This window comes from Perca fluviatilis, chromosome 4, assembly GCF_010015445.1.
Source record: "Perca fluviatilis chromosome 4, GENO_Pfluv_1.0, whole genome shotgun sequence".
NCBI classification, from domain to species: domain Eukaryota; kingdom Metazoa; phylum Chordata; class Actinopteri; order Perciformes; family Percidae; genus Perca; species Perca fluviatilis.
This window is the reverse complement of record NC_053115.1, coordinates 9,933,897-9,957,599: the sequence shown is the minus strand read 5'-3', so window position 1 is coordinate 9,957,599 and position 23,703 is coordinate 9,933,897. Positions and strand designations below refer to the sequence as shown.

At 38.7% G+C, this 23,703-nt stretch overlaps 2 protein-coding genes across 3 annotated transcripts; both read left to right on the top strand.

The window, feature by feature from the left end:
- The first annotated feature begins 227 nt into the window (after positions 1-227).
- Positions 228-21,745, top strand: LOC120557887 (interferon-induced GTP-binding protein Mx-like). 2 transcript variants are annotated; one of them, XM_039798556.1, is made up of 13 exons: positions 228-293; positions 12,725-12,884; positions 13,658-13,795; positions 13,931-14,085; positions 14,611-14,749; positions 15,295-15,493; positions 15,576-15,654; positions 17,888-18,010; positions 18,119-18,242; positions 18,317-18,475; positions 18,591-18,667; positions 18,771-19,028; positions 19,152-21,745. In XM_039798556.1, the coding sequence occupies exons 1-13, from the start codon at positions 267-269 to the stop codon at positions 19,374-19,376; spliced, it is 1,863 nt and encodes a 620-aa protein (XP_039654490.1). In that variant the 5' UTR covers positions 228-266; the 3' UTR covers positions 19,377-21,745. The 2 variants fall into 2 exon arrangements, with proteins under 2 accessions (XP_039654490.1, XP_039654489.1); XM_039798555.1 differs by lacking the exon at positions 228-293 and having other exon boundaries at positions 12,579-12,884.
- Positions 242-7,590, top strand: LOC120557886 (interferon-induced GTP-binding protein Mx-like). The gene is made up of 12 exons (XM_039798554.1): positions 242-453; positions 1,134-1,271; positions 1,408-1,562; positions 3,282-3,420; positions 3,517-3,715; positions 3,806-3,884; positions 3,978-4,100; positions 4,202-4,343; positions 4,522-4,680; positions 4,786-4,862; positions 4,948-5,190; positions 5,970-7,590. The coding sequence occupies exons 1-12, from the start codon at positions 267-269 to the stop codon at positions 6,234-6,236; spliced, it is 1,908 nt and encodes a 635-aa protein (XP_039654488.1). The 5' UTR covers positions 242-266; the 3' UTR covers positions 6,237-7,590.
- Positions 21,746-23,703: the final 1,958 nt, after the last annotated feature.

Here is a 23,703-nt window from a genome sequence, read left to right as displayed (position 1 = left end):
ACATGAGGAACTAATTCGTGGAATTGTATACATATACATAACACCTTGTCTAAAGCTGAACACAGCAACACCTGCACACCGAGGTTGTGTGAGAAACGAAAGACAGGAAAACGAAAGTTAACTAACTGACTTAGTTAAGTTTTGATTTCTCATTGCCGCGAGATTCTGGCTGCAGTCCGACTCCGGCACACCGAGGTTGTGTGACAGTGCCAGGAGTTGAATTGTCATTTAGTATTTTTTTTAATATCCTTTTCACAAGAGTCATCATGAACTCTCTGAACCAACAGTATGAGGAGAAGGTGCGTCCCTGCATTGACCTCATCGACTCTCTTCGCTCTCTGGGTGTAGATGACGACTTGTCGCTGCCAGCTATCGCCGTAATTGGAGACCAAAGTTCGGGGAAGAGCTCCGTGTTGGAGGCGCTGTCAGGGGTGGCTCTGCCAAGAGGAAGTGGTAAGTCAGTAAAAAAAAACTCTTTGATTTTATCCTAATAACTAAAACATACGGCATTTCTCAATACTATCGGTCCATCCATTAACAAAAGGGATGAAACTTAAACAAATATATATTATCGCATATTGATTGTATGCTCTGTAGTGTGAATTATGAAAGGGTGGTCTGAGCGCAGTGGCAAACTCAAAATATGGCATAGGCTACCTGAGCTAATAGGTCATGATAAAATACCAAAAATGACCCGTCTAGCATTGTTCCTTTAAAAACTCTGGCTCTTTGTTGATTCACTCTTTTGGCCCATAGCTCAACTGTCCACCAAAATAAAAATAAAAAAACCCGACTACAACAAAGAGGATGAAAAACATAACTTATTGCCTGTAGTTAGCCTACAGTAGGCCTGATATATATTTATTCAAAGGCCCAATAATCTGTTTATTAATAATTGAATTTTTTTAATAATATATAGGCTATAAATATTTGAATAATTGTAATTCATTCATTCATTAAATTGTTCCTCACCTGAGTCAAAACTTTAACTGTGCTAAGATATTTTTTTATCATTTGATTAAAACTTAATTTGATGTTGTGCTATCTGAGACATCTTTCATCATTTCTCCAAGTAGCTTACACTGGATTCAACTTGGACTCTTCCTCTCTTTTTCCACTCTTTTGTAATTCAGGCATTGTGACAAGATGTCCTCTCGAACTGAAGATGAAGAGAAAGAAAGAAGGAGAGGAGTGGTACGGAAAGATAAGCTACCAGGACTGGGTGGAAGAGATAGATGACCCTGCTGATGTGGAGATAAAAATTCGAGAAGGTACAGTATACAACGTTCTCAAATGTCAAGATCAAAAGCCAACTATTGGAGGAAGTTAAAGGGAGTTGTATTTGCTTTTCAGTGATCATCACTACCATCCTCTGTACTCATTTTACATCATGTCTTGTCTCACCAGCTCAGGATGAAATGGCCGGGGAAGGGGCGGGGATCAGTGAGGAGCTCATCAGTCTGGAGATCGCCTCTCCTGATGTTCCAGACCTGACGCTCATTGACCTTCCCGGCATCGCCAGGGTGGCTGTAAAGGGACAACCAGAGAACATTGGAGACCAGGTATGCCCGAGTAAAATATCTTTAGTATTGGACGCATTGCGATGGAAACTGGTACAAACAGTCATCGTCCTCAAAGGATGAATCGTAATGACGTGGTGACCCCTTCAGTGCTCTAATGTCATAAACATACATGTCCACTTGTTCAACATGTCAGTTCATGCCCCAGGAACAGAAGACTTACTTCCCTTGAAATTTGCTGTGGATATTAATGCAACTTAAATGACAAATCCCAGTCATAAGGATTTAGGCCCTGACCTTTCCTTGAGTAATGCAGTTAGGCTAAAACAGGGGTTTTCAAAGTCTGACACTGTAAAAGTTATCTAATGCTGAATTATCTCACAATCAGTAGTTTCTGTTTGCACTGTTCCCATGCATCTACAGAAAATTAAAACTGGATAACTTTGATACTGAAGAAAACTTAAAAAATGGGATGATTCTCATTCAAATAAAAAGTCATCATCCTCATCGGTTGATGTCCCACGTTGAAAACATGGAACTAAAGAAGCAAGGAAAATGGAAGGTTATACGTACTTGTATTTCATTCTAGCATAACCCTGTTTGACTGATTAGCTTACATATTTGTTTGTATTTTCCAACAGTGTGTTTTAACAGATGACTGATAACTGATAAAGTAGCATCCAAGACCTGCTTTGCTTTCACTCTGTGGAAAAATACTACACAGTGGATGTGCTGGTCATGAACAGGGCTTCTTCTTTTTTGTAAATGTAACCTGTAACTCTACAAAGTTGCCTTTGGAAGATATGCTGGGTTAGGTCTCTAATTTTAGATTTATTTATTAGATTATTTATTATTTTTTTATTTGACAAAGCCACAGTCTAAACACCATACCATCACATCCAAATGAATGTGAGGACTGGCTTGATTTAGTGTGAATGCAGCCTCACATCAGATCAGAGAAAAACACAGTTTTATTAATTTCTTACACTTTTAATATTGCATTTTTGGTATTCGGAAAGTTTAAATACAATAGAACCCACCCTTCATATATGCTATATTGCTCTTATTAAAGCTCCATGCACACTACTTCAACACATGGACAAATCAAAAGCTTGACAGGCCTAACACGCCTAGGTTGTTTTCTCTCCATTTTGCATCCATCCAACAATTTTGCGTGTCATGCTTATTTCAGCCTCACTGGACGGTAACGAGTTATAGTCTTGTTAAAATGTATTTGTTCATTATTTGATTGTAACAGTCCCAAACACAATGGTCAGTATTTCCTTTAGGATTTTTTTAGCAGTGTGGGCAGGTCTGAACACCCCCCATGAAACGTAACTAACACTTTGCTGCAACACAAATACATTTATTCACCTCTATTCACACACAAACACACACACAATGAGGCATATTTTCAGTTGTGATTGAACTGTATTTTTTGAGTTATGATATAGGCCAACTTTGATCTTGACATATAGGCTAAGCATTCTGTAGCAAATAACAATAAACCCACTTTTAATTACATTATTTTAATGCAGTGTAACTACTTCAACATGTAAGTAATGCACCTAAAATACAAACATTCTCCGACATGCACTCTAACAATGCAGCCCTATTTCTGATACCATAGGGGGCAGAAATGTTGCTGTGGGGGGCTGCCACAGTCAAATCAACATAGAGGAAACACTGATGGTTCTTTGATAGTTGTACCGATTGTAAGTTTATAATTATACGTCGTGTTATGTGAATGAATACTTTCAGATAAAGAGACTGATCCAGAAGTTCATCAAAAGACAAGAAACCATCAGCTTGGTGGTTGTTCCATGCAACGTGGACATAGCAACCACAGAGGCTTTGAAGATGGCACAGGAGGTGGATCCTGGTGGGGAGAGGACTCTGGGTAATTTTTAAGATTTTTAAGAAAAGTCACCTGGCTCTTTAGTAATGCATAACTTGAATTTACTGCTGTAGTTCTAAGTGGACTCTCTCTTTCCAGGTATCTTGACCAAGCCCGACCTGGTGGACAAAGGCACAGAAGAGACAGTGGTTGCAACTGTCCATAATGAGGTCATCCCCCTGACGAAGGGCTACATGATTGTCCGGTGCAGGGGTCAGAAGGACATCACGGACAAGCTGTCCCTGACTGAAGCAATAGAAAGAGAGAAAGCCTTCTTTAAAAATCATGTGCAATTCCAGTAAGTTTTTATGTTGATTTTACACAAACAATGATTTGCAGTTTTAGCGGTGGTGCAGCATTTACTCTGTAACATTTATTTGTGCTGTAGGATCCTCTACGATGAAGGCTATGCCACTGTTCCTAAACTGGCAGAAAACCTCACCTTTGAGCTGGTGCATCATATCAAGGTAAATACTTCTTAGTGCTTTCCACTATTGGTCCACCACAGATGACTTTGCCCACTTCAGTTGTTAAAGATTTGACCCATGTGTGATTTGCAGAGATCGCTGCCTCAACTGGAAGAGCAGATAGAAAAGAAACTCAGGCAGACTCAGGCAGATCTCGACAAATATGGCAACGGACCCCCACCTGACGCAACTGAGAGACTCGGTTTCCTCATTGATGTGAGTTTAGGAGCTGACACAGATCACAGCACCTCCTCGATTTGAGCTTCTTAAAAAAACTAATTTGCCCTCTTCTTTTATCTGAACCTGTTATATTTTAGAGAGTGACAGCATTTACATATGATGCTATCAGCCTCGCCGCAGGGGAGGAACTCAAATTTGGAGGCAGGCCTAATATCTTTGCCATACTCCGAAAAGAGTTTGCAGTATGGAAAGAGGTCATAGAGCGCTCTGGAACAACATGTAGGTGCATTAACAAGTTGGTCATTACATCACTTGAAAACAGTAAAGTAAACTACTGAGTAAGATAGTACAATATTGTCACTAAGTTTTGCTTTAGACTGCTGTATTGACTATTGTCCTAACTAAGTGTTGACCTTCTTTATGTCGAATCCCCCCCCCAAATTCATCCCTATTGCAGTCAACTGGAATATTGAGAGAGAGGTGGCTCAGTATGAACGAAAGTACCGTGGAAGAGAACTGCCGGGGTTCATCAACTACAAGACCTTTGAGGGCATGGTCAAGGAGCAGATCAAACAGCTGGAAGGGCCTGCTGTCCTGAAACTCAAGGAAGTGGCAGGCATGTCTTATCATGATGATACAATGATCGCAGGCCATCTGAATATGCAAGACATTTGAGTTATTATTAGATCTTGTATTGTCTAATTTGTATTTTCTCTTTTAGAAATTGTGAAGAAAGAGTTGTTTGAGTTGGCACAGAGCAGCCTTGTTGGACTTCCTAACCTCATCAAAACAGCTCAGGTATCATTTCCATTGCCCATTGCTACTGTATACAAATGACTGAACATTGTTGAATATTTACTGACAACAGTTTGTGTCCTTTTAGATGAAGATTGAAGCCATCAGAAAGGAGAGGGAGACTACAGCCGAGTCCATGCTGAGGACTCAGTTTAAGATGGAGTTGATTGTTTACACTCAGGACAGCACATACAGCAAGAAGTTAGGGAAGCGGAAGAGGGAAGATGATGTGACGGTCTTCAATGGTATAGCAGTGAAGACAAGCACCAGCAGCACTGACAGTGGGGCCACCCTGAAGGAGATGATTAAACACCTGAAATCCTATTACCAAGTAAGTGAAATTTACATGTTGTGCATTTTATTTTTGTGTCTCACAGCATTTAATACGTCACACACTTTTTAGATGCCGTATAAAGGAAGGAAAGAAAACAACATTTATTTTAATCTTCCATTGCATAGACAATCTCCTGTATTCTTCTTTGAAGGTGGCATTCAACTATATTTTATTATCAGACTAAGTCAGCTACATGGTTGACATTTTATTTAATTGGCAGCTAAATAACAGATATTCAGTATGCAAACAAACACATTTATAATTACCAGTTTAGGCCAATATTTTAATATTACATTCATTTAACTTCCATTTTTGTCTCTAACATACATTCAACACAAATGGCTCTGTTGCATGTAAATGTACTTAAAATAGCAATAGTATACTTTTTATTTACTCATGTTGGCACAAGGTGGTGGTTACTATATGTTTTTTGATCTGAGCTCATTTCACATAAAAAAACAGCTTTGTGCACTAATTACAATTTGTTTTTAAAGTGCCCCCAAAATTTTGTAAATGCCCTGACTTTTTAGACAGTGGTAGCAAAAGTTGCCCTCAAAATATTTCAAAAACGTCTACACTGACTTTATGTAATAGCAGTAGAAATGGCAGTAGAAAACAATTGAATACAGAATTGTAAGCAGAGTAGATCATTTCTAACAACTTCCACTATAAACAATGTCCAACTACTGTATAATCTGAACAGAGATATGTTTGTGACATAAACAGATACAGATAGTAGCTTTGTGTCACAGCCCTTTCTCCTCTCCACACCACAGATTGCTGGCCAGCGTCTGGCTGACCAGATCCCCCTGGTGATCCGCTACCAGATGTTGCAGGAGTCTGCCATCCAGCTGCAGAGGGAGATGCTGCAGATGCTTCAGGACAAGGAGAAAACCGAGGCCCTGCTTCAAGAGGACTCTGGCATAAAAACCAAGAGAATCAACCTTCAGAATCGCCTCAAGCGCCTGTCAAAGGCACGCATGCTGTTGACTGACTTCAGTATGAACATATACAACTTCAACACAACTCATTGCAATCCTTGAAACCAGATTGCTAATAGAAGAAGTTGCTGAATTATCACATTCTTAAAAAAAAAGTTCCTTTGCAGATTTTTTTTTCATGTTTTTGACATTAGTAATTCATTTTATTAAGTAAACTAAAATGTTTCATAAATGATTCCAGACTGTTACACCATATTCTCACTTTTCCATTCAATGTTATTGTTTCCTGAATGGCATGCCACATACATACATAAGGTCCAAAACAGAGAGAGAGAGAGAGAGAGAGAGAGAGAGAGAGAGAGAGAGAGAGAGAGAAAAAAAATATGTATGTTTGTTATTGTGGGGTTTTTTTTGTAGGGTTTTCTCATTATGGGTTTTCTTGAGTAGTAGCTCCATTTTTGGCTTTCTTGAACTAACATCCTGCATGAAACCACAAAAGGTGCCTCTCAATCAGTCTGTCACAGACATGTTTGCACCGAGTACACCATTTACGTATTCAGCTTCACCGACCGTGTTGTCCATTGACGACCATTGACGTGTCCTAGTGAGCCATCATGCCAAGAGGGTTCAACATGCGGGATTTACGTACTCTTTTAAAGTATTTCCCCACAATAACTTTATTTAACATGATTTAACAACAGAGAATAGCATTAACGTAATATTAGGTAATAGCCCGACGGCCAATCCCAAACACATACTATATATTATTCATTGGAGTGTGTGAGTTGTGAAAGAAACACTTAGCGAAGTTAGCTAATAAAGTTAAACGGTAGTGCTGGATGATTAATCGAAAAATAATCGAAACTGAAATTCAGAGCCTTTAACCGACGTAATTTTACCAAGTCGATTATTTCGGTCTTTTAATCCTATTAATATTTCCGTGCCGCCCACTGTGTGTTAATGTACTTTCCCCTTAAAACATATTACGGCCGCCGCGTGTGTAGTCACGTGACTCCGCCGGTTTACATTAAAACTTAATTAACTTTTTTATTTTTATTTCATTGTAAAATCTACAGTTGTAGATTTAAGTTCAGTTGTTTGAAATATTTAATAAGCATTAATTGCTATCTGTGTGTTTTTTCCTTATTTTAGAATCACAAAGATAGGATTATACACTCTTTCATTAGAAAAAATAACCCTGAACATATTTACAGTAGCCTATAAGAAAAGATTTTTTTTTTTTTAATAATCGTTCAATAATCGTAGTCAAGGTAACTTCTTCGATTAATTGTGATTATGATTTTAGCCAAAATCTTCCAGCCCTATTAAACAGGTTGATTAGTTCAGTGTTAATGATGTCAGCTTTTAGCCCGTTGGACATGTGAGTCCAAAACTGTAAAAACGTGTCATAGATTGTAATGTAAACTTAACCTACTCAAATAAAACTGAAAACATACTTAACCTCTCTTGTGTTGCCAATGCTACACATACTGTCTTGATAATGCATAAAATAAAAAATTCACCTCATCCTGCTTTTTTTTTTTTTCATGTTGCTGAGGTTAAAATGCTATCATTGGTTAAATGCCTTTACAATAACACTGAAGATAAAGTTATGCTGAGACTTTATTGACTTGCAAAATTATCTTTTAATTGATGAACATATGTGTAATTTATTGCTCAATTCAAATGAGATCAAATAATTATTGGTCTCTTGCCACTGATTACTTAGGCCTACATTGTTTTTACAAAACAAGGTTCCATGGTCAAATAAATAAATAAATAGCCCAAAAGCACATAGGCTCTCTGCCCACTGATGAGTCACCACCCCATTATTTTTTATATGAAAGGTGATGGCATAATTCCCTGAATTAAGACATTTTATGTTTGTACAATTTTAAACACACAAATGCCAGGGAAACAAAAACCTGCCCTACGAGTCTGCTCTTAATTTTCTATCTTCCGGATTCTGGGTTCAATGATTTAATTCTGGGAATATAGGCCATACAAATTCTCTTTATTTTCATTCTTATATTTAATTCTACAGTTTTTATTTTTACAATTTAGATTTAGATTTATTTATTAGACAGTAACAGAAATAAATGCCAACACAGTGACATTGTACATTTATCAGAACTGTCGAGGATAACACAAGAAAGTTACAAACTTATTTCCATTGTGGTCCTCGTTGTAGTCTGACAAAGATGTCCAGGCAAGCCACAGATGACTAACAGGTACCTTGTGTACACTCAACCACATCCAAATACAAATACAAATACATAATACACTGTAATAATAAATATTCTCTTAAGACTACATAAAAGATTGAATCTAATTAGCATCTAACAACCATTCACCACATGCTCCGATTAAAACAACAATCTGACTGGCTTAACTTAATCCCAACTGGGAGTTTGTTCCATTCCATTGCCGCCATGTACAAAAAGTATTTTGCCCAGAACAACGTTAACCGAAATCACACTGTGTCTGTGGCACTACCTCTCGTTGAGTAGCTATGAGAATTTCTAATAAGCTTAAAATAATCTTTAAAATACCTTGGCTCATTCTTATACAAAATCTTTCTTGTCAATCTTAGTTTCAACTGTCTCACCCTGTTTTCAACTGTCAGCCATTTTAATTTCTTAAGTTCAGAAGAGCCAATATGTTCTCTATAGTTGAGATTTAAAATCAACCTGACTAATTTATTCTGTGCCGTTTGAAGTTGAACTTTTATTCTCTTGGGTGTGCTACTGTACCATGTAGTACAGGCATAATCGAAGTGTGGCTGAATTAAAGCATTTGCCAACATTTTTAAAGTGTCTGTATTTAGAAACTGAGCCTTACGAGCCAGGAATTTTATTCTTTGGTTCACTTTTTTGACAACCTTTTGACTCATACTTTCTCCACTCACAGAACTGTCTAAATCACAGCCCAAATATTTAACACAATTTTTAGCTTCAATCTGGATACCACCCAAAGAAATTTTAAGCTCAGGAGTCCTACTCAACCTTATTTTAGAACCAAATAAAATAGATTCAGTTTTCCCCAAATGCAAAGACAGTTTGTTCTCTATCAGCCATTCACTTATATTTTGTAACTCTTCACTTAAATGATTCTCAATAACTGTTATGTCCTTATTGGAGAACACCAAGGCTGAATCATCCGCATAGAGAAAAAGATTACAATTGCAAACAGATTTCATATCGTTGATATACAAGAGAAACAACAATGGACCCAGGACACTACCCTGTGGCACCCCACACGTTATTTCTCTTGCCTCAGATAGAGTGCAGTTAATATCAACTCTTTGATGCCTTTCAGTCAAATACGATCGAATCCAATTACATGCCATACTGTTAAAACCTAGGGCTTTTAGTTTGATCAGCAAGATCTGATGGTCAACGGTGTCAAATGCTTTCTGGAGGTCTAGCAATACCATGCCACAAAGTTTACCCAAATCAATCTCTCTTCTTAAATAGTCTGTTAGATATAATAAACACGTATCCGTAGAATAGGATGTTCTAAAACCAGATTGCAAATCGTAAAACAAATCAGAATTACTAATGTAATTATATATTTGCTCTTGTATATTTACTATTTTCCAATCTTTTGAAACGACTCCCAAAATCGAAATTGGTCTATAATTACCCTCTTTCTAATTTGTTCCCTTTTTTATATAGCGGAACAACCCTAGCAAGCTTCAGATCTTTCGGAAATCTACCTGACATGATGGAAAGATTAAAAATATGAGTGAGATATGGAGAAATATATTCTGCCGCATCTTTTAAGAATCTGGCTGGTATTTCATCTAGACCAATTGCCTTTCATAATAATAAGTTTATTTGATATAGCACCTTTTACAGACAAAGTCACAAGGTGCTTCACATGATAAACATTTGTAAAAATACAGTACAATCCAACAGAAAATAAACAAGGGGAAAAAAGAAAATAATTATTGAATGACCATCATTTTTGAAAATCATTTCAACGATTAAAACCTAAAACCCAAAGTTTTCAGATCAGAGATATAAACAGGGGCCTGATCATGCAAAGCTTTATAAGTCAGAACAAGACCTTTAAATTGGATCCTGAACTTGATCGGAAGCCACTGTAATGAGTATAAAATTGGAGTGATGTCTGACATCCTGCTGGACCTGGTAAAAAGCCTAGCAGCAGCGTTCTGGACTAGTTGTAGACCGTCCTGGGACAACTTGCCAAGACAAGTGAAAATGGAGTTGCAGTAATCAAGCCGGGATGACATAAATCCATGAATGATCACCTCAAGCTCAGAATGCGAAACAACAGCTCTGAGTTTGGCAATATTTCTTAATTGAAAGAAACATGTGCGGGTCAGTGATTTGATATGATGATCAAAATACATGTTATTATCAAATATAACACAAATATTTCTCAGTTTGGACTGTACAGCTGAAGAAAGGGACCTTAAGAGCTGATAGACAAAAGTCTTCATGATGAACCCTCTAACAGTATGAGGAGAATGGGACTCATTGGCTCTCTGGATAAAACAGAGAGACATTTACAACTGTAGACTTGATAGTGAGAAATTATTTTTTGTTTATAACTTTATTTATAGACACACCCATCTGCTCTCTAATACCTTTCCAGCCAGTTTAAACCGCCTGACCTGCTCCTCCCATGAGCTCACTTGCTTTCCATTTCCCTGCAGCCCCAGCAGTATTTCAATTATAACAACAACCTGTTAAGGTTAACTAGTCACCTAGTTAAATCAAGACAGCCATCTTAATACATCTCTGGATAGCATAGCTTCTTATTTTAGGCAGAACCATACATGGCAATTGGTGGTAAATGTAGCTATATATTGCAAGTTGTCAAAGAAAACTTCTGTATGCCATTAGTCAGGATGTGTTATTGTTTGATTCTGCCTGCCTGAAACTCATTTTCCCATACTTGAATCCCTCACCTATTTATACCTGGTCCTGACTTTTTGCCTGTTGTACAGATTTAGGATTTACTCTTAATTTCCTCTCTGGAGTTGTGCTTTTGGCTTTTTGGCTTTTCTGTGCCAGCCAGCAATACAGTTTATAACAGATACATCTCTTTTGTGTTAGTTTTTCAAAAAATGAGGAACTTGTTTAATTTAATTATGTACATGGACAACACCTTAAGCACAGCAAGAGAAATGAATGAGGGATCAAATTTAATTATCTGGTTGCAACAGTGCGTGTCTATTTGCATCTGTCACACTGAGCTTATTAAAAGCAGCCTTTGTGCAGTGGACTTAACTAAGATAGTGGCAGGAATTGTCATTTAGTATTTTTTTTTCTCCTTTTTTTTTACAGGAGACAAGAAACCATCATCATTTACACTCTGAACCAACATTATGAGGAGAAGGTGCGTTGACCTCATTGACTCTCTTCGCTCTCTGGGTGTAGAGAAGGACTTGGCGCTGCCAGCTATCGCTGTAATTGGAGACCAAAGCTCAAGGAAGAGCTTGATGTTGGAGGGGGTGGCTCTGCCAAGAGGAAGTGGTAAGTTACAGTCTGGCTCAACGGGTGTACATTGCTGGGATAAAGCCTCTGGCGTCTGTCACATGCCACATGTCACTCCCCTTTTGCTATCTCCGCTATCAGGGCCTAGCATCGCCCAGGACGGTTGTGATTGGTTTAGAAATACAAACGAGCCAGTGTTTTTTCCCCTATCCCAGAATAGATGGGTGATATATCCAGACCATACTCCAACGCCTCTGGCAATGCAAGACTACTGAAAAACAAAACTATAAATTGCATTTGTCAACATTTTGATTCTAAAATTACCACAATTGAATATATGGCTATTTCACTCCTGCCATTGCTGATCTAAACAAATCCTACAGCATCATAAAACTTAAACTTTAGCTTTGTCTGATGTTGACCCTTTTTTTGGGAGTGGTGGAGGTAGGGGTCAAGATTTTGGTGGAGAATTTTCAAACATCAAAAATATTGGCATTGGTTATTTGCTTTTTTCCTCTAATTTAATTATAGTGTAACTTTAATGCCACTTGTATCCAAATTATTTCTGATATTTGAGAACTTTACCATGTACACTGGATTTCACTTTGACTTTTTTCCTTGTTACTCATCATTCACTCATCCAGTGGTGTAGGCCTAGTCTAAGTGATACGCAGTATACCTACTAAGAAAGCTCCAGGATTTCTATATACCCACTTAAAAATGCGCAATGGCACGTATATACCAACATCATTTCCATTATATTTTTGATATATTTTGAATTGTCGTCTGATATGACTTTGATATGTTTTTCCTCGGAAGATGACTCTATAGACTACGTTCGGTATCCGCTCCGTTAGTGTTTGTCCCTGTGTGACAGCAACAACAAAAAAGAAAGTCAAGGAAACGAAATCTAACTTTTTAATTTCCTTTGACGGCTGCATTGCTGAACCTATCCACAGTTGGCACGTCACGTCACACTTTTGGCATCCGAGCACCTGCAGCTCGGCACATAGACAAAACAAATGTCAGTGAACAGGACTTTTTTCTAGCGGTTTTATTCCTTTTTTAAACAGTTTCTTTCCAGATAGAAAAGTCATGAACACTCTGAACCAACAGTATGAGGAGAAGGTGCGTCCCTGCATCGACCTCATCGACTCTCTTCGCTCTCTGCGAGTAGAGAAGGACTTGTCGCTGCCAGCTATCGCCGTGATTGGAGACCAAAGCTCGGGGAAGAGCTCCGTGTTGGAGGCGCTGTCAGGGGTGGCTCTGCCAAGAGGAAGTGGTAAGTTACAGTCACTGAGACAAAAAGAAAATCTATCCATCCATCCATAATTATGATAATGATGGTATCATTTGACAACATTAAAACATTAAAAGTGTTGTGTTGCCTAATGTTACACAAGTATTGGGATAATTAAGGTTCATCGGTGTCATTGGTCGAATTAAGAACGTGAGACCACCACAGTATCAGATAATATTTAAAGCTGCAGTCTGATTTTTGACCAAGGAGCAGAATCACAAGCTAAAAAACACGACTCCGTTGGGAGGCGGAAATCTTAAAACCTGCATGGCTGGTTTTACAGCAGTTGTGTAAATGAGGACAACATGCCAACTTGTAGGCTACAACAAAAACTGCCAGGTAACAAGAGAGGCACAACAAAAAACTCACAGCCTTACAGATATCTGAAATTCCTGTTTGTGTGTATACAATCAGGCTACAATCAGCTGCTAATGTCAGTATGCTAACATGCCCACAATGGCTCAAACTCTTTAGCAGGTATGCCTATAGCGTTGTGTAGGTGTACATAAGCCACACTACAGAAATGTCTCTGTTTATATTTTGGTCATCGGGATTTTGCCAAGAAATAGTTGACATTGGTGTTTGACTTCTCTACCTTATTTGTTTTGCCTGTTTTGAAGATGAAGAATATTGAACCAACTTTATAAAGACGGTCTCAAGTGTTTTCTAAGAGCGACAACTGCTTTTCGTAATTTCAACAAGCACACTGGATTTCACTTTCTCTCCTCATTATAATTCACTCTACATTAATTCAGGCATAGTGACAAGATGTCCTCTCGAACTGAAGATGAAGCGAAGGCGAGAAGGAGAGGAGTGGTATGGAAAGATAAGCTACCAGGACTGTGAGAAAGAGATAGAAGACCCCGCAGATGTGGATAAAAAGATTAGAGAAGGTACAGTACTCAACATTCTTAAATTGCACCATTAAAAGCCAACTATTTGAGCTACTTTTTTTATTTTTTTTTTTAGGTTTTAGTTATCAGCACTTCTATCCTGTAATCATTAAACATCATGTCTTTTCTCTCCAGCTCAGGATGAAATGGCCGGGGTCGGGGTGGGGATCAGTGATGACCTCATCAGTCTGGAGATCGCGTCTCCTGATGTTCCAGACCTGACGCTCATTGACCTGCCCAGCATCGCCAGGGTGGCTGTAAAGGGACAACCAGAGAACATTGGAGACCAGGTATGCTTGTTTTTTTAAAGGCAGTGTTTATGAAATTGCTGCAGGTCGGGCTCGGACGCTGGGCCTCTGCTTCAAGGAATAAACCTGTAACTGGGCCCCCAGGGGTGCTTGGTCAGTGTCCCCAAATCCCACGGTGAGCAGTTTTCATATGGACATTGTCAATTGGAAGAAAGTTGTTCCAAGGAAAAATATTGACTGTGAGGTATGTGGATTATCCAGCTATAACCAGTATAGATACCTACCAAAAAAGGAAGGACCAGGGCCCTATGTCACCTAACCCTACACAACATCTCATTAATGACTTCCATATTTACATTTCCACTAGCAAGACCCTCAGTCCAAATAGCAAAGCAAATTAGACTGCCATGAAAAGCTGTGAACAGCCATACGGGGGCAAAGCAAAGCTATAGACTTTTAGTTGTGTAATATTCCCTCATTATGTGATAAGAACTGACTTGGGCACAATAGTGATTTGGTAGTTGTACAGCTAATAACTTGATGTATGATATGAATAAATTCTTTCAGATAAAGAGACTGATCCAGAAGTTCATCAAAAGACAAGAAACCATCAGCTTGGTGGTTGTTCCATGCAACGTGGACATAGCAACCACAGAGGCTTTGAAGATGGCACAGGAGGTGGATCCTGATGGGGAGAGGACTCTGGGTAAATAGAGCTTGTAGAGGCTAAGCCCAAGCATTAAGCCCCTGAGGTGCTGTACCAATGGTAGAATAATTGCCAGACTTTTTACCTTTTTTGATCAATGAAAGTCCAAGTCGTATTTGCAGTTGAAATCATTGGTTTCATTTATTTCCATCAAATATTCATTGTTTCTCCTGACAAACTGTGTGTGTGTGTGTGTGTGTGTGTGTGTGTGTGTGTGTGTGTGTGTGTGTGTGTGTGTGTGTGTGTGTGTGTGTGTATGTGTGTGTATAACATTTTCTTTTTTTCTTTGCTTTTACCATGTCAAGCAAGAGAGAGCAAGCGCTTTGTTGACTCCATTTAATAGTCCTACCACCCTGCACACACACTCTACACTCTTGCGTGTGTGCATGCATGCATGGGTGCGTGGGGGCTGTATGTGATTCCGGGTAGCAAAGATTGCTTCCTATTTATACCAAGAGCATTATTGGCTCTTACTGAGCTAATTTTGAGAAAGTGCCACCCCCTAGGTTACTCAGTTCTTAGGTATCTCTCGCTCTCTCTTTTAGTTATCTTGACCAAGCCCGACCTGGTAGACAAAGGCACAGAAGAGGCAGTGGTTGATATTGTCCATAACAAGGTCATCCACCTGAAGAAAGGCTACATGATTGTCCGGTGCAGGGGTCAGAAGGACATCACAGACAAGGTGTCTCTGACCGAAGCAATAGAAAGAGAGAAAGCCTTCTTCAGCGATCATCTGCATTTCCAGTAAGTTTATTCTTTTTGAGTAATTATGCAAATTATAGGGTTTGACAACTTGTGCAGCATGCACTTTGTATTCTTGCTGTAGGACTCTCTATGATGAAGGCCATGCCACTGTACCTAAACTGGCAGAAAAACTCACACTGACGCTGGTGCATCACATTAAGGTGAATTTGTCTTATTGCTTCATCCTAAAAAATCACTGTATATAAATTATGACTAGTCACCTTATGTATCTAGTCCATTCCATCAACCACCTCTCTCTTCCCCTATGCCCATGCTTTATCATTCTTCATCCAACTACCATATGCCTTCAGACTTTACCTCATCTGGCCTGCTGTAACCCCTTTCCCTCTAGAACCACTCAGCTGACCTACTCACTCACTCACTCACTCACTCACTCACTCACTCACTCACCTGTTTCCCATTTCCCCTAATCAGCCCAGTTGTACATGTAGCAGTTATTTTTTACTATTGCCCCGTTTACACATACATGTTTATTTTGAAAAACTGAGCCATTACCCTTCGTTTGTGCCCTTGGTTTACACGCAAACGGAGAATTCGTCTCTGAAAACGATTCTTTCTAAAACCTCCAGCCAGAGTGGAGATTTTGGAAAACTTTGTTTGCACGTTTGCATGTAAACTGAGACCAACAGAGATTTAGGCAGCCAAGCTATTTTCGGGATTCTGATTGGCTAACGTGGACTTGAGCTTCTTGTTACACTGCCACCTACAGGTTTGGCATGCTTTTGACGGCATTGACGGCATATATACACGGGTACATGTAAACGAACACTTTTCTGAAAACTGACAGCTGTGCACAATGTTATTTTTGAAATGTCCGTTTATGAAAATAGCCGGCAACGTGTAAACGTAGCATAGGACTCTGCCAGTTTGTCAAAGTTGCAATTTAGCTTTCTTGCTTTGTGTTATTACTTTCAAGCTTCTGTTACCTGTGACCTGTTTCTGTACCTGCCTACCTGCAGCTGTCTGTAAGCCTAAATACCCTCGCTTTGACAATAAATCCTTAATAAAACCACTTATTGTTGGGAAGACCAACTATTTTCACAGAATCGGTTACTTCCAATTGATACCTGTAAATGTATTGAACCATTCGATGATTTGATACTTTTTGCAAATATGGCATCAGTTTCTCTTTGACGCAGTCAATTATACAGTATGTCAGCCTCTACAACCCAGCTGTTGGCCATTTTTTGGAGCGTCACAACCCCCGCAAAATGACTCTTTTCATTATCAGAAATTGATCCATTCGGTCTGATAACATTTGCAAAGTCTAGAAGAGCCGCATGATTAAATCATTTAATCCGCTTCAAGTTAGCAGAGTGCTAAACCGGAAGTAGACGGCGGAGGTCATCAACATTTTTGGCTTCATATGAATGAACGGGGCTTTGTCTCAAATGCTGTATCCAGATTTTTTCATATATCCATGGGTTTGACAGGACAGTACATATCAGATGCCAGAAAGAGTCCTTCAAAAAGATTTGTTAGTTCATTTTTGCCCATCATTAATACCACTCTACATGCGTTGTCTGCGTTTGGGTCCAATCCTGCATAATGCTAGTCATGACACTTTAGGTGTTAGGACAGAAACATGGTCTACGCAAATACGCAAATGTAGACACTATTAGAGCTACGCGAGACTGATTTCACACATCGTGTTCTGGACTGTGTCACCTAAAAATCGTAATGCAACGCAAGTGCGAGTTGTACTTTTGAGTGTGGATGCTAGGTGCGCTGTACCATGAAATAGAGACAAGAGAAAGCTGCCCCCTTATGTTTGGATACACTTCCTCTCAAAATACCATGGCTCGGGGCGGCCTCTAGCTCACCCAGTAAGAGCATGTGCCCCATGTAGGCTGAGTCCTTTGCAGTGGCCCGGGTTCAAATGTGACCTGCGGCCCTTTTCTGCGCGTCACCTCCTCTCTTTCTCTCCCCCTTTCCTGTCTATCCACTGTCACTATCAAATAAAGGGAAAAGCACGGCTGACCAGTTAGATGAAGCTCTAGCTGAACATGTCTGTATGCAACAGCATATTTATGACACTTCCTCACCTCTTTATTCAGACACACATCCCATCGTCTGTTCTTTTTTTTTTCTTCCATCTGTGCAGAAAGCACAGCAGTACACGTTCCTCCACAGACAACATGTTAGTTTACTACTGTGGTCATGGAAACGCTCTTATTAGCTCTATCTTAGCTCTATATTGCCCTCTTGAGGACTTACGTTTGTTACCTACACCGGTGCGTAAGCGCGCACGTTCAGTATGTTCACCAGGGACCCGCGTTTGTACCAGAGGGGCCAGGTGTTGTCATTTGCATTTGTGTACTTGCATGGACCATGTTTCTGCCCTTCAACTTTTGACCCATGTGTGATTTGCAGACATCTCTGCCTCGACTGGAAGAGCAGATAGAGGAGAAGCTAGAACAGACTCAAGCAGAGCTGGAGAGATATGGCCCTGGACCCCCATCTGATGACACTGAGAGACGTGTCCTCCTTATTTGTGTGAGCTTCCTCACTCTACCTAACATTTACCTCCCTACAAAGACAAATGCTCAATACCATGTTTGAATATTAAATGTTTATATTAAATATATGTTGTGTGTGCTGCAGAAAGTGACAGCATTCACTCAGGATGCCATCAGTCTGACTACAGGAGAGGAACTCAAGTGTGGAGACCAGGTCAGAAGAGAGTTTGGGAAGTGGAATGCCCACCTCGACCACTCAGAAAAAAACTGTGAGTGTATCATTTTGATCTGGTCTACAGATGTCCATCAGCAGGACTCTGAAATATACGTTTATGTGTTTCAGTGAACAAGAGGATTGAGAGAGAGGTGGAGGAATATGAAGAGAAGTACCGTGGAAGAGAACTGCTGGGCTTCATCAACTACAAGACCTTTGAGGTCATGATTAAGGAGCGGATCAAACACCTGGAAGAACCAGCTGTCTTGAGACTTAAGGACATACAAGGTTAAATGTTTAAATGTTTTTATTTATTAATCAAGTTTTAGTTTCTTACCATACAGCTGAAGTGCTCGGTGGAGATCAAGCTGCTGCATCTTTTTTGTATTTCCATTTCCTCCAGATGTTGTTAGAAAGGTGTTCATACAGCTGGCCCACAGTAGCTTCATTGGATTTCCTAAACTCATTAAAACAGCCGAGGTAGTACTCTTTTAGCAGTGTGATATTGACTTTGTTATAATTTGATCGTCATTAGTATTTTTGGCTCTCAAAATTTAAGACTGACCAGAATCTTATTTTCTAGGCAAAGATCGAAGCCATAATGAAACAAAAAGAGTCCACTGCTGAAGCCATGCTGAGAACCCAGTTCAAGATGGAGTTGTTTGCTTCCTCTCAGGACTGGACATACAGCAGCAGTTTGAGTGAGCGAAAGAGAGAGGAGGAAGAGAAGGAAGACAAATGCAAAGGCACAAACTTTCATAAAGAAAGCAGTATTGTGTACAGCATGGATAATCATGCAACACTTCAGGAGCTGATGTTGCACTTTAAATCATACTACAAAGTAAGTTTTAATGTAGAGTGATAATTCATGATCAAAAGTAATCAGCAAGGTTTAGACAGAGGGTATGTTTTTTGTAATAACTGTCCTCGTCAGTTCAACTCTTCTTTCTTTTTCCTCTTTCAGTTTGTCAGCCAGCATCTGGCTCATCAGATCCCGCTGCTGATCCGCTACCACATCTTGCAGGAGTCTGCCATCCAGCTGCAGAGTGAGATGTTGCAGATGCTTCAGGAAAAACTGAAATTGGAGTTGATTCTGAGTGAGGATTGTGACCTTCGCAGGAAGAGGGTGGCTTTACAGAGTCGCCTCAAACGCCTCATGATGGCCCGCAGATACCTGGTGGAGTTCTAGAGGAGGTCATGCCCAACAGCATGATTTTGTTTTTCAGCTTGTCACATACATTTATGGTTGGGAGGTAGGTATATTATTTGTCACATTGGGTATTAAGTGTAGAATCGTCATTTTCTATACAACTCGTCATATTAGAACATGCTCTGAAAACAAAGGAGTTACTAATGCACCATTTTATGATTTGGCCTGAACACGTACCTTAACATTTAGACGATCAGAGCATGGTGTCTAAGAGTGAGTGCATTATGATTGTTAGATTTATCTAGCATTCTCTCTGTTGTTGTGATGTTTCAAATCGATTATGTTGACACCAAAAATTAAGAGAGAGTTGCAAATACTATTTAAACAAGCTGTGTCTTGATAAGAATATAGTACGTTTATTTGATATAGCACCTTTCACAGACAGTCACAAAGTTTCACATGATACGGTTGTTAAAATAACAATGGAATAAAAATTTAAAAGACTTAAAAACACAATTACAAATCTGAGCCAAAAGCCAGTTTAAAAAAGTTAGTCTTTAGCCATTTTTTAAAAGCGGGTGGGTGAAATAATACAATAATGAGGAAAATATTAACATTCTCTAATGTGTGAACATAGCAGAGCTGCTGTCGGACAGACAGCTTCATTTTTAGGGGGGCCCCAGGTAGACGCTCTAGAAACAGCAGCTTCACTTTGATTATTTCTGATGCTAAAGGTTTAGCTCTGTTTCCTCTGTCAATTGACAAACATCAGTTTATAACTACAGTTATTATTGCTGCTTAAATGTCACACCAATTGTATGGAAACATTTAGCCTACTGAAAGCAGCCTCTCTAATCATTAAAGTAAATGAAAACACTCTACAATATATTATTTAAAAAGCAATGTTGCCTACAGCAATTGGTACAGAGGCCGTTAAACGTTAATGTGTGTCTCTAAAACGAAGAAACAAAAAGTCAGAGGGCCTCTGGACACAGAGCCAGACTCTAACAAATGCATGTTTATGTTCAGGAACAAAAGGTTCCAATTTCTAAAAAAGCCTACTTTGTAATTGCCCTTTTGACTCATTAAAAAGATGATTATCCAGGAATGTGATGCATTATATGACCATGCATCGAGGTTAATATACACAGGTGGCACAGTGGTTAGCACTTGTCACACAGCAAGAATATGTGTGAAGTTTATTTATGTTCCCATGTATAAATGATTTGAGGAAAAAAAAAAAATTTTATGGTGTGCAAATTGTGTTCCTAAGGCTGGAACTAAAGCTTGATTATAAAATGATGGTCCCCGGGATCTAGACCCTCAAAGGGGCCCGAAGGCTCCAGGTTCCCCATGTGGTAATTTGTTTGTGGTAATTTTTATCATGTGCTTGGGTGATGCACATAAGCACATGGGACTACAGATGAAAATTAGCTGTAAGATAACTCTTAACAAAACAACACATGCAATTAGGGCTAGGCAACATATCAATATTATATCAACATTGATATATGAGGCTAGATATATAGTCATTATATCCACATTTTTGGTGATTGTGTGAATGCTGCTCAGCATTCACAGTATTGTTATCAGATTCCTTATTCTTCAACATTCTTTGGTCGCCCCTAACTTCTGCATATTTTCAGCTACAAAAAACATTCAAATATCAAAATGTCTGCTATTTATACTTTTTAAATCAAGCTTTTTCAATTTTTATTTTGCATTAAAGTCAATGGAGCAATCTGCAAATTAAAAATGCTACTCCTCCTACATACTTTCACCTACAGACATTCAAACTTTAAACTGTTCACAAAACCTTTAACTATTACAGTTGTATTCAGCTTCATGATATCTTGTACAGTTTTTGTGGTATCACTGTTTAAGTTTAGTGTTTCAGGCTTTTTCTGTGTTTTATAATGGAGTGAGTATTGCAATACTTAGAGTGGGAAGCCTTGGAAAATCGTCTTAAAACCTCTATAACTTGCTCTCACGCCTACAACATTACTTGTCATAGATACTTTATGTACAATAATGTAGCTATTATTGTCCTTTTTCAGCCAATGCGCTCATTTAAGCAAAAATAAAACCAAAAACATTTTTTAAAACTGATAAGAGTACTTTTTAACTTTATCTACACAAATAACATGTCTACAGCTTTAACAAAGTCTTAGGAAGCTCAAAGTGAAGAAATTTCAGGAATACTTTACGGTTGACTGGGAAGCACAGAAACCAGCAGTGTGCTGCCAATCATTCTGAGATTCTTTCTCTCCCAGGTGTCACTTTGCTATCACTCACATCACACTACATTATGAACCACCCAGACCGTCCCGTCCCCATAGTCAGACCTAAACATGGGGAACAGAGTTCAGTTTTTATGCCCCACATATCTAGAACAAATTCCCAGAAAACTGCAGGTCTTTCAATCAAGACTGAAGACTTTTCTTTTTGACGCTGCATTTTATTAAAACAAATAATTGTTCTTATTATATATGTATATATTGTGTATTTTATACCCCTTATTCTAGCATGTTTTTATTCCATTATATTTTCTGTTTTTAATAGCTTTAATGTTTATGCATATTTTACAGTATGTAAATCAGAAAGCCTTTGTCATTGCATAGGAATACAACAAAATTAGTGGTGACACTCAAGTGAAGCATTCCAACATAAACAAAACACAAGACAAAGGACTTTTAGTGGGATTAAAATGTGATAAATATAGATGCACTTTGAATTGCCTTGCCTTAAAAAGGTGTAGTAAGTGATGTTAATCCAATAAACCAGGGGTCTCAAACTCAATTTACCTGGGGGCCGCTGGAGGCAGAGTCTGGGTGAGGCTAGGCCGCATCAGGTTTTCCACAAGAAAAGCTTTGTTAAAAAAATTCCAATCTTCTCAAATCTCTTTATTTTTATTATTTATATTTTTTTATCCCGCCGCGTACGTAAATCAAAGTGATTTTGATTTACTTTGTCAGAGAGAGAGACCTCAGAGAGAACTCTCTAAGTGCCATTGACGTGTATGTATAAATATTTATACATATATATATATATATATATATATATATATATATATATATATATATATATATATATATATATAAATATGTATATATATATATATATATATATATATATATGTATAAATATATGTATATATATATATATATATATATGTATATATATATATATATGTATAAAAATATATATATATATATATATATATATATATATATATATATATATTGAAAAATAAAAAAACGTTAAATGGCACTTTCTGGAGAGTTTTGGAGAAATTGAGTCTTACATGATATGTGCAAAACTGCAAGGTTAAGAGCCTATACTCATACTCATACTCACTGCATTGTTGTAGTATCATCAGGTATTATCAGCATGATGTCTAAGAGTGATTGCATTATGATTGTGTTAGATTTATCTCGCATTCTCGAGAACAGGAAACATTGGTGTGGCAAGGGCGGTGGCTCTGGAGTAACCACCACCAGACTAACTATCCAACAACGCCACCTGGGAACTTTCACCACAAGATATGCCTTATCTCTACCTAAGGCATCACAAGTTTGTAGACCGAAGCAAGACAGAGACATGGTTCCAAAAAGAAATACTTCTTTATTGAAAATGAAATGATTGAAAACTGGAAGTGCCTGAAAAGAGGGCGGTTAGAAATGTAGGTGAATCAAATTAGGATAATCAAATTTAGGTAGAAAATATAGATATCCAGGTCCAGGTGGAAGTTTATTGGAAGCCAACCCACACTGACCAGTACCTAATGTTTGACTCTCACCACCCTCTAGAGCATAAACTGGGAGTTTTCTGCACTTTGCAACATCGGGCGGAGACTGAGCCTACAAATTGGGAGGCCAGGGATAAGGAACAAAAACATGTAAAACACACATTAAAACAGTGTCACTATCCTGAGTGGGCGTTTGAGACAAGAAGAACCCCCCCAAAAGTTTCTAAACCATCAACAGAAACAAATTATAAGGTCAGAAGAAGCCATGTTGTTATCCCTTATGTTGCTGGGCTGTCTGAGAAGTTCCGGAGAGTGTTCTCTAATTACAACATCCCTGTATATTTTTAACCTAAAAACACTGAGACAGCATCTAGTCCACCCCAAGGACAAGATTCCAAAACATCAAAAGAGCAACCTGGTGTATGCGATCAAATGCAAGGAGCAGTGTAAAGATCTGTACATTGGGGAGACAAAACAGCCGCTCAGCCGACGCATGTATCAACACAGGCGAAAAAAAACTCCTCGGGACAAGACTCAGCAGTCTATACTCATCTACAAAAAGAACAACACAGTTTTCAAGATCAAGATGTCTATACTGTATCCTAGACAGAGAGGATA

Excerpts from the sequence above, each read along its gene's own strand:
- LOC120557886 (XM_039798554.1), top strand. The coding sequence starts at position 267 with ATGAACTCTCTGAACCAACAGTATGAGGAGAAGGTGCGTCCCTGCATT. Across the intron at positions 454-1,133 it reads GGCTCTGCCAAGAGGAAGTG|GCATTGTGACAAGATGTCCT; the intron begins GTAAGTCAGTAA and ends TTTGTAATTCAG. Across the intron at positions 4,863-4,947 it reads ACCTCATCAAAACAGCTCAG|ATGAAGATTGAAGCCATCAG; the intron begins GTATCATTTCCA and ends GTGTCCTTTTAG.
- LOC120557887 (XM_039798556.1), top strand. The coding sequence starts at position 267 with ATGAACTCTCTGAACCAACAGTATGAG. Across the intron at positions 294-12,724 it reads CTCTGAACCAACAGTATGAG|GAGAAGGTGCGTCCCTGCAT; the intron begins GAGAAGGTGCGT and ends CAACAGTATGAG. Across the intron at positions 14,750-15,294 it reads TGATGGGGAGAGGACTCTGG|TTATCTTGACCAAGCCCGAC; the intron begins GTAAATAGAGCT and ends TCTCTCTTTTAG.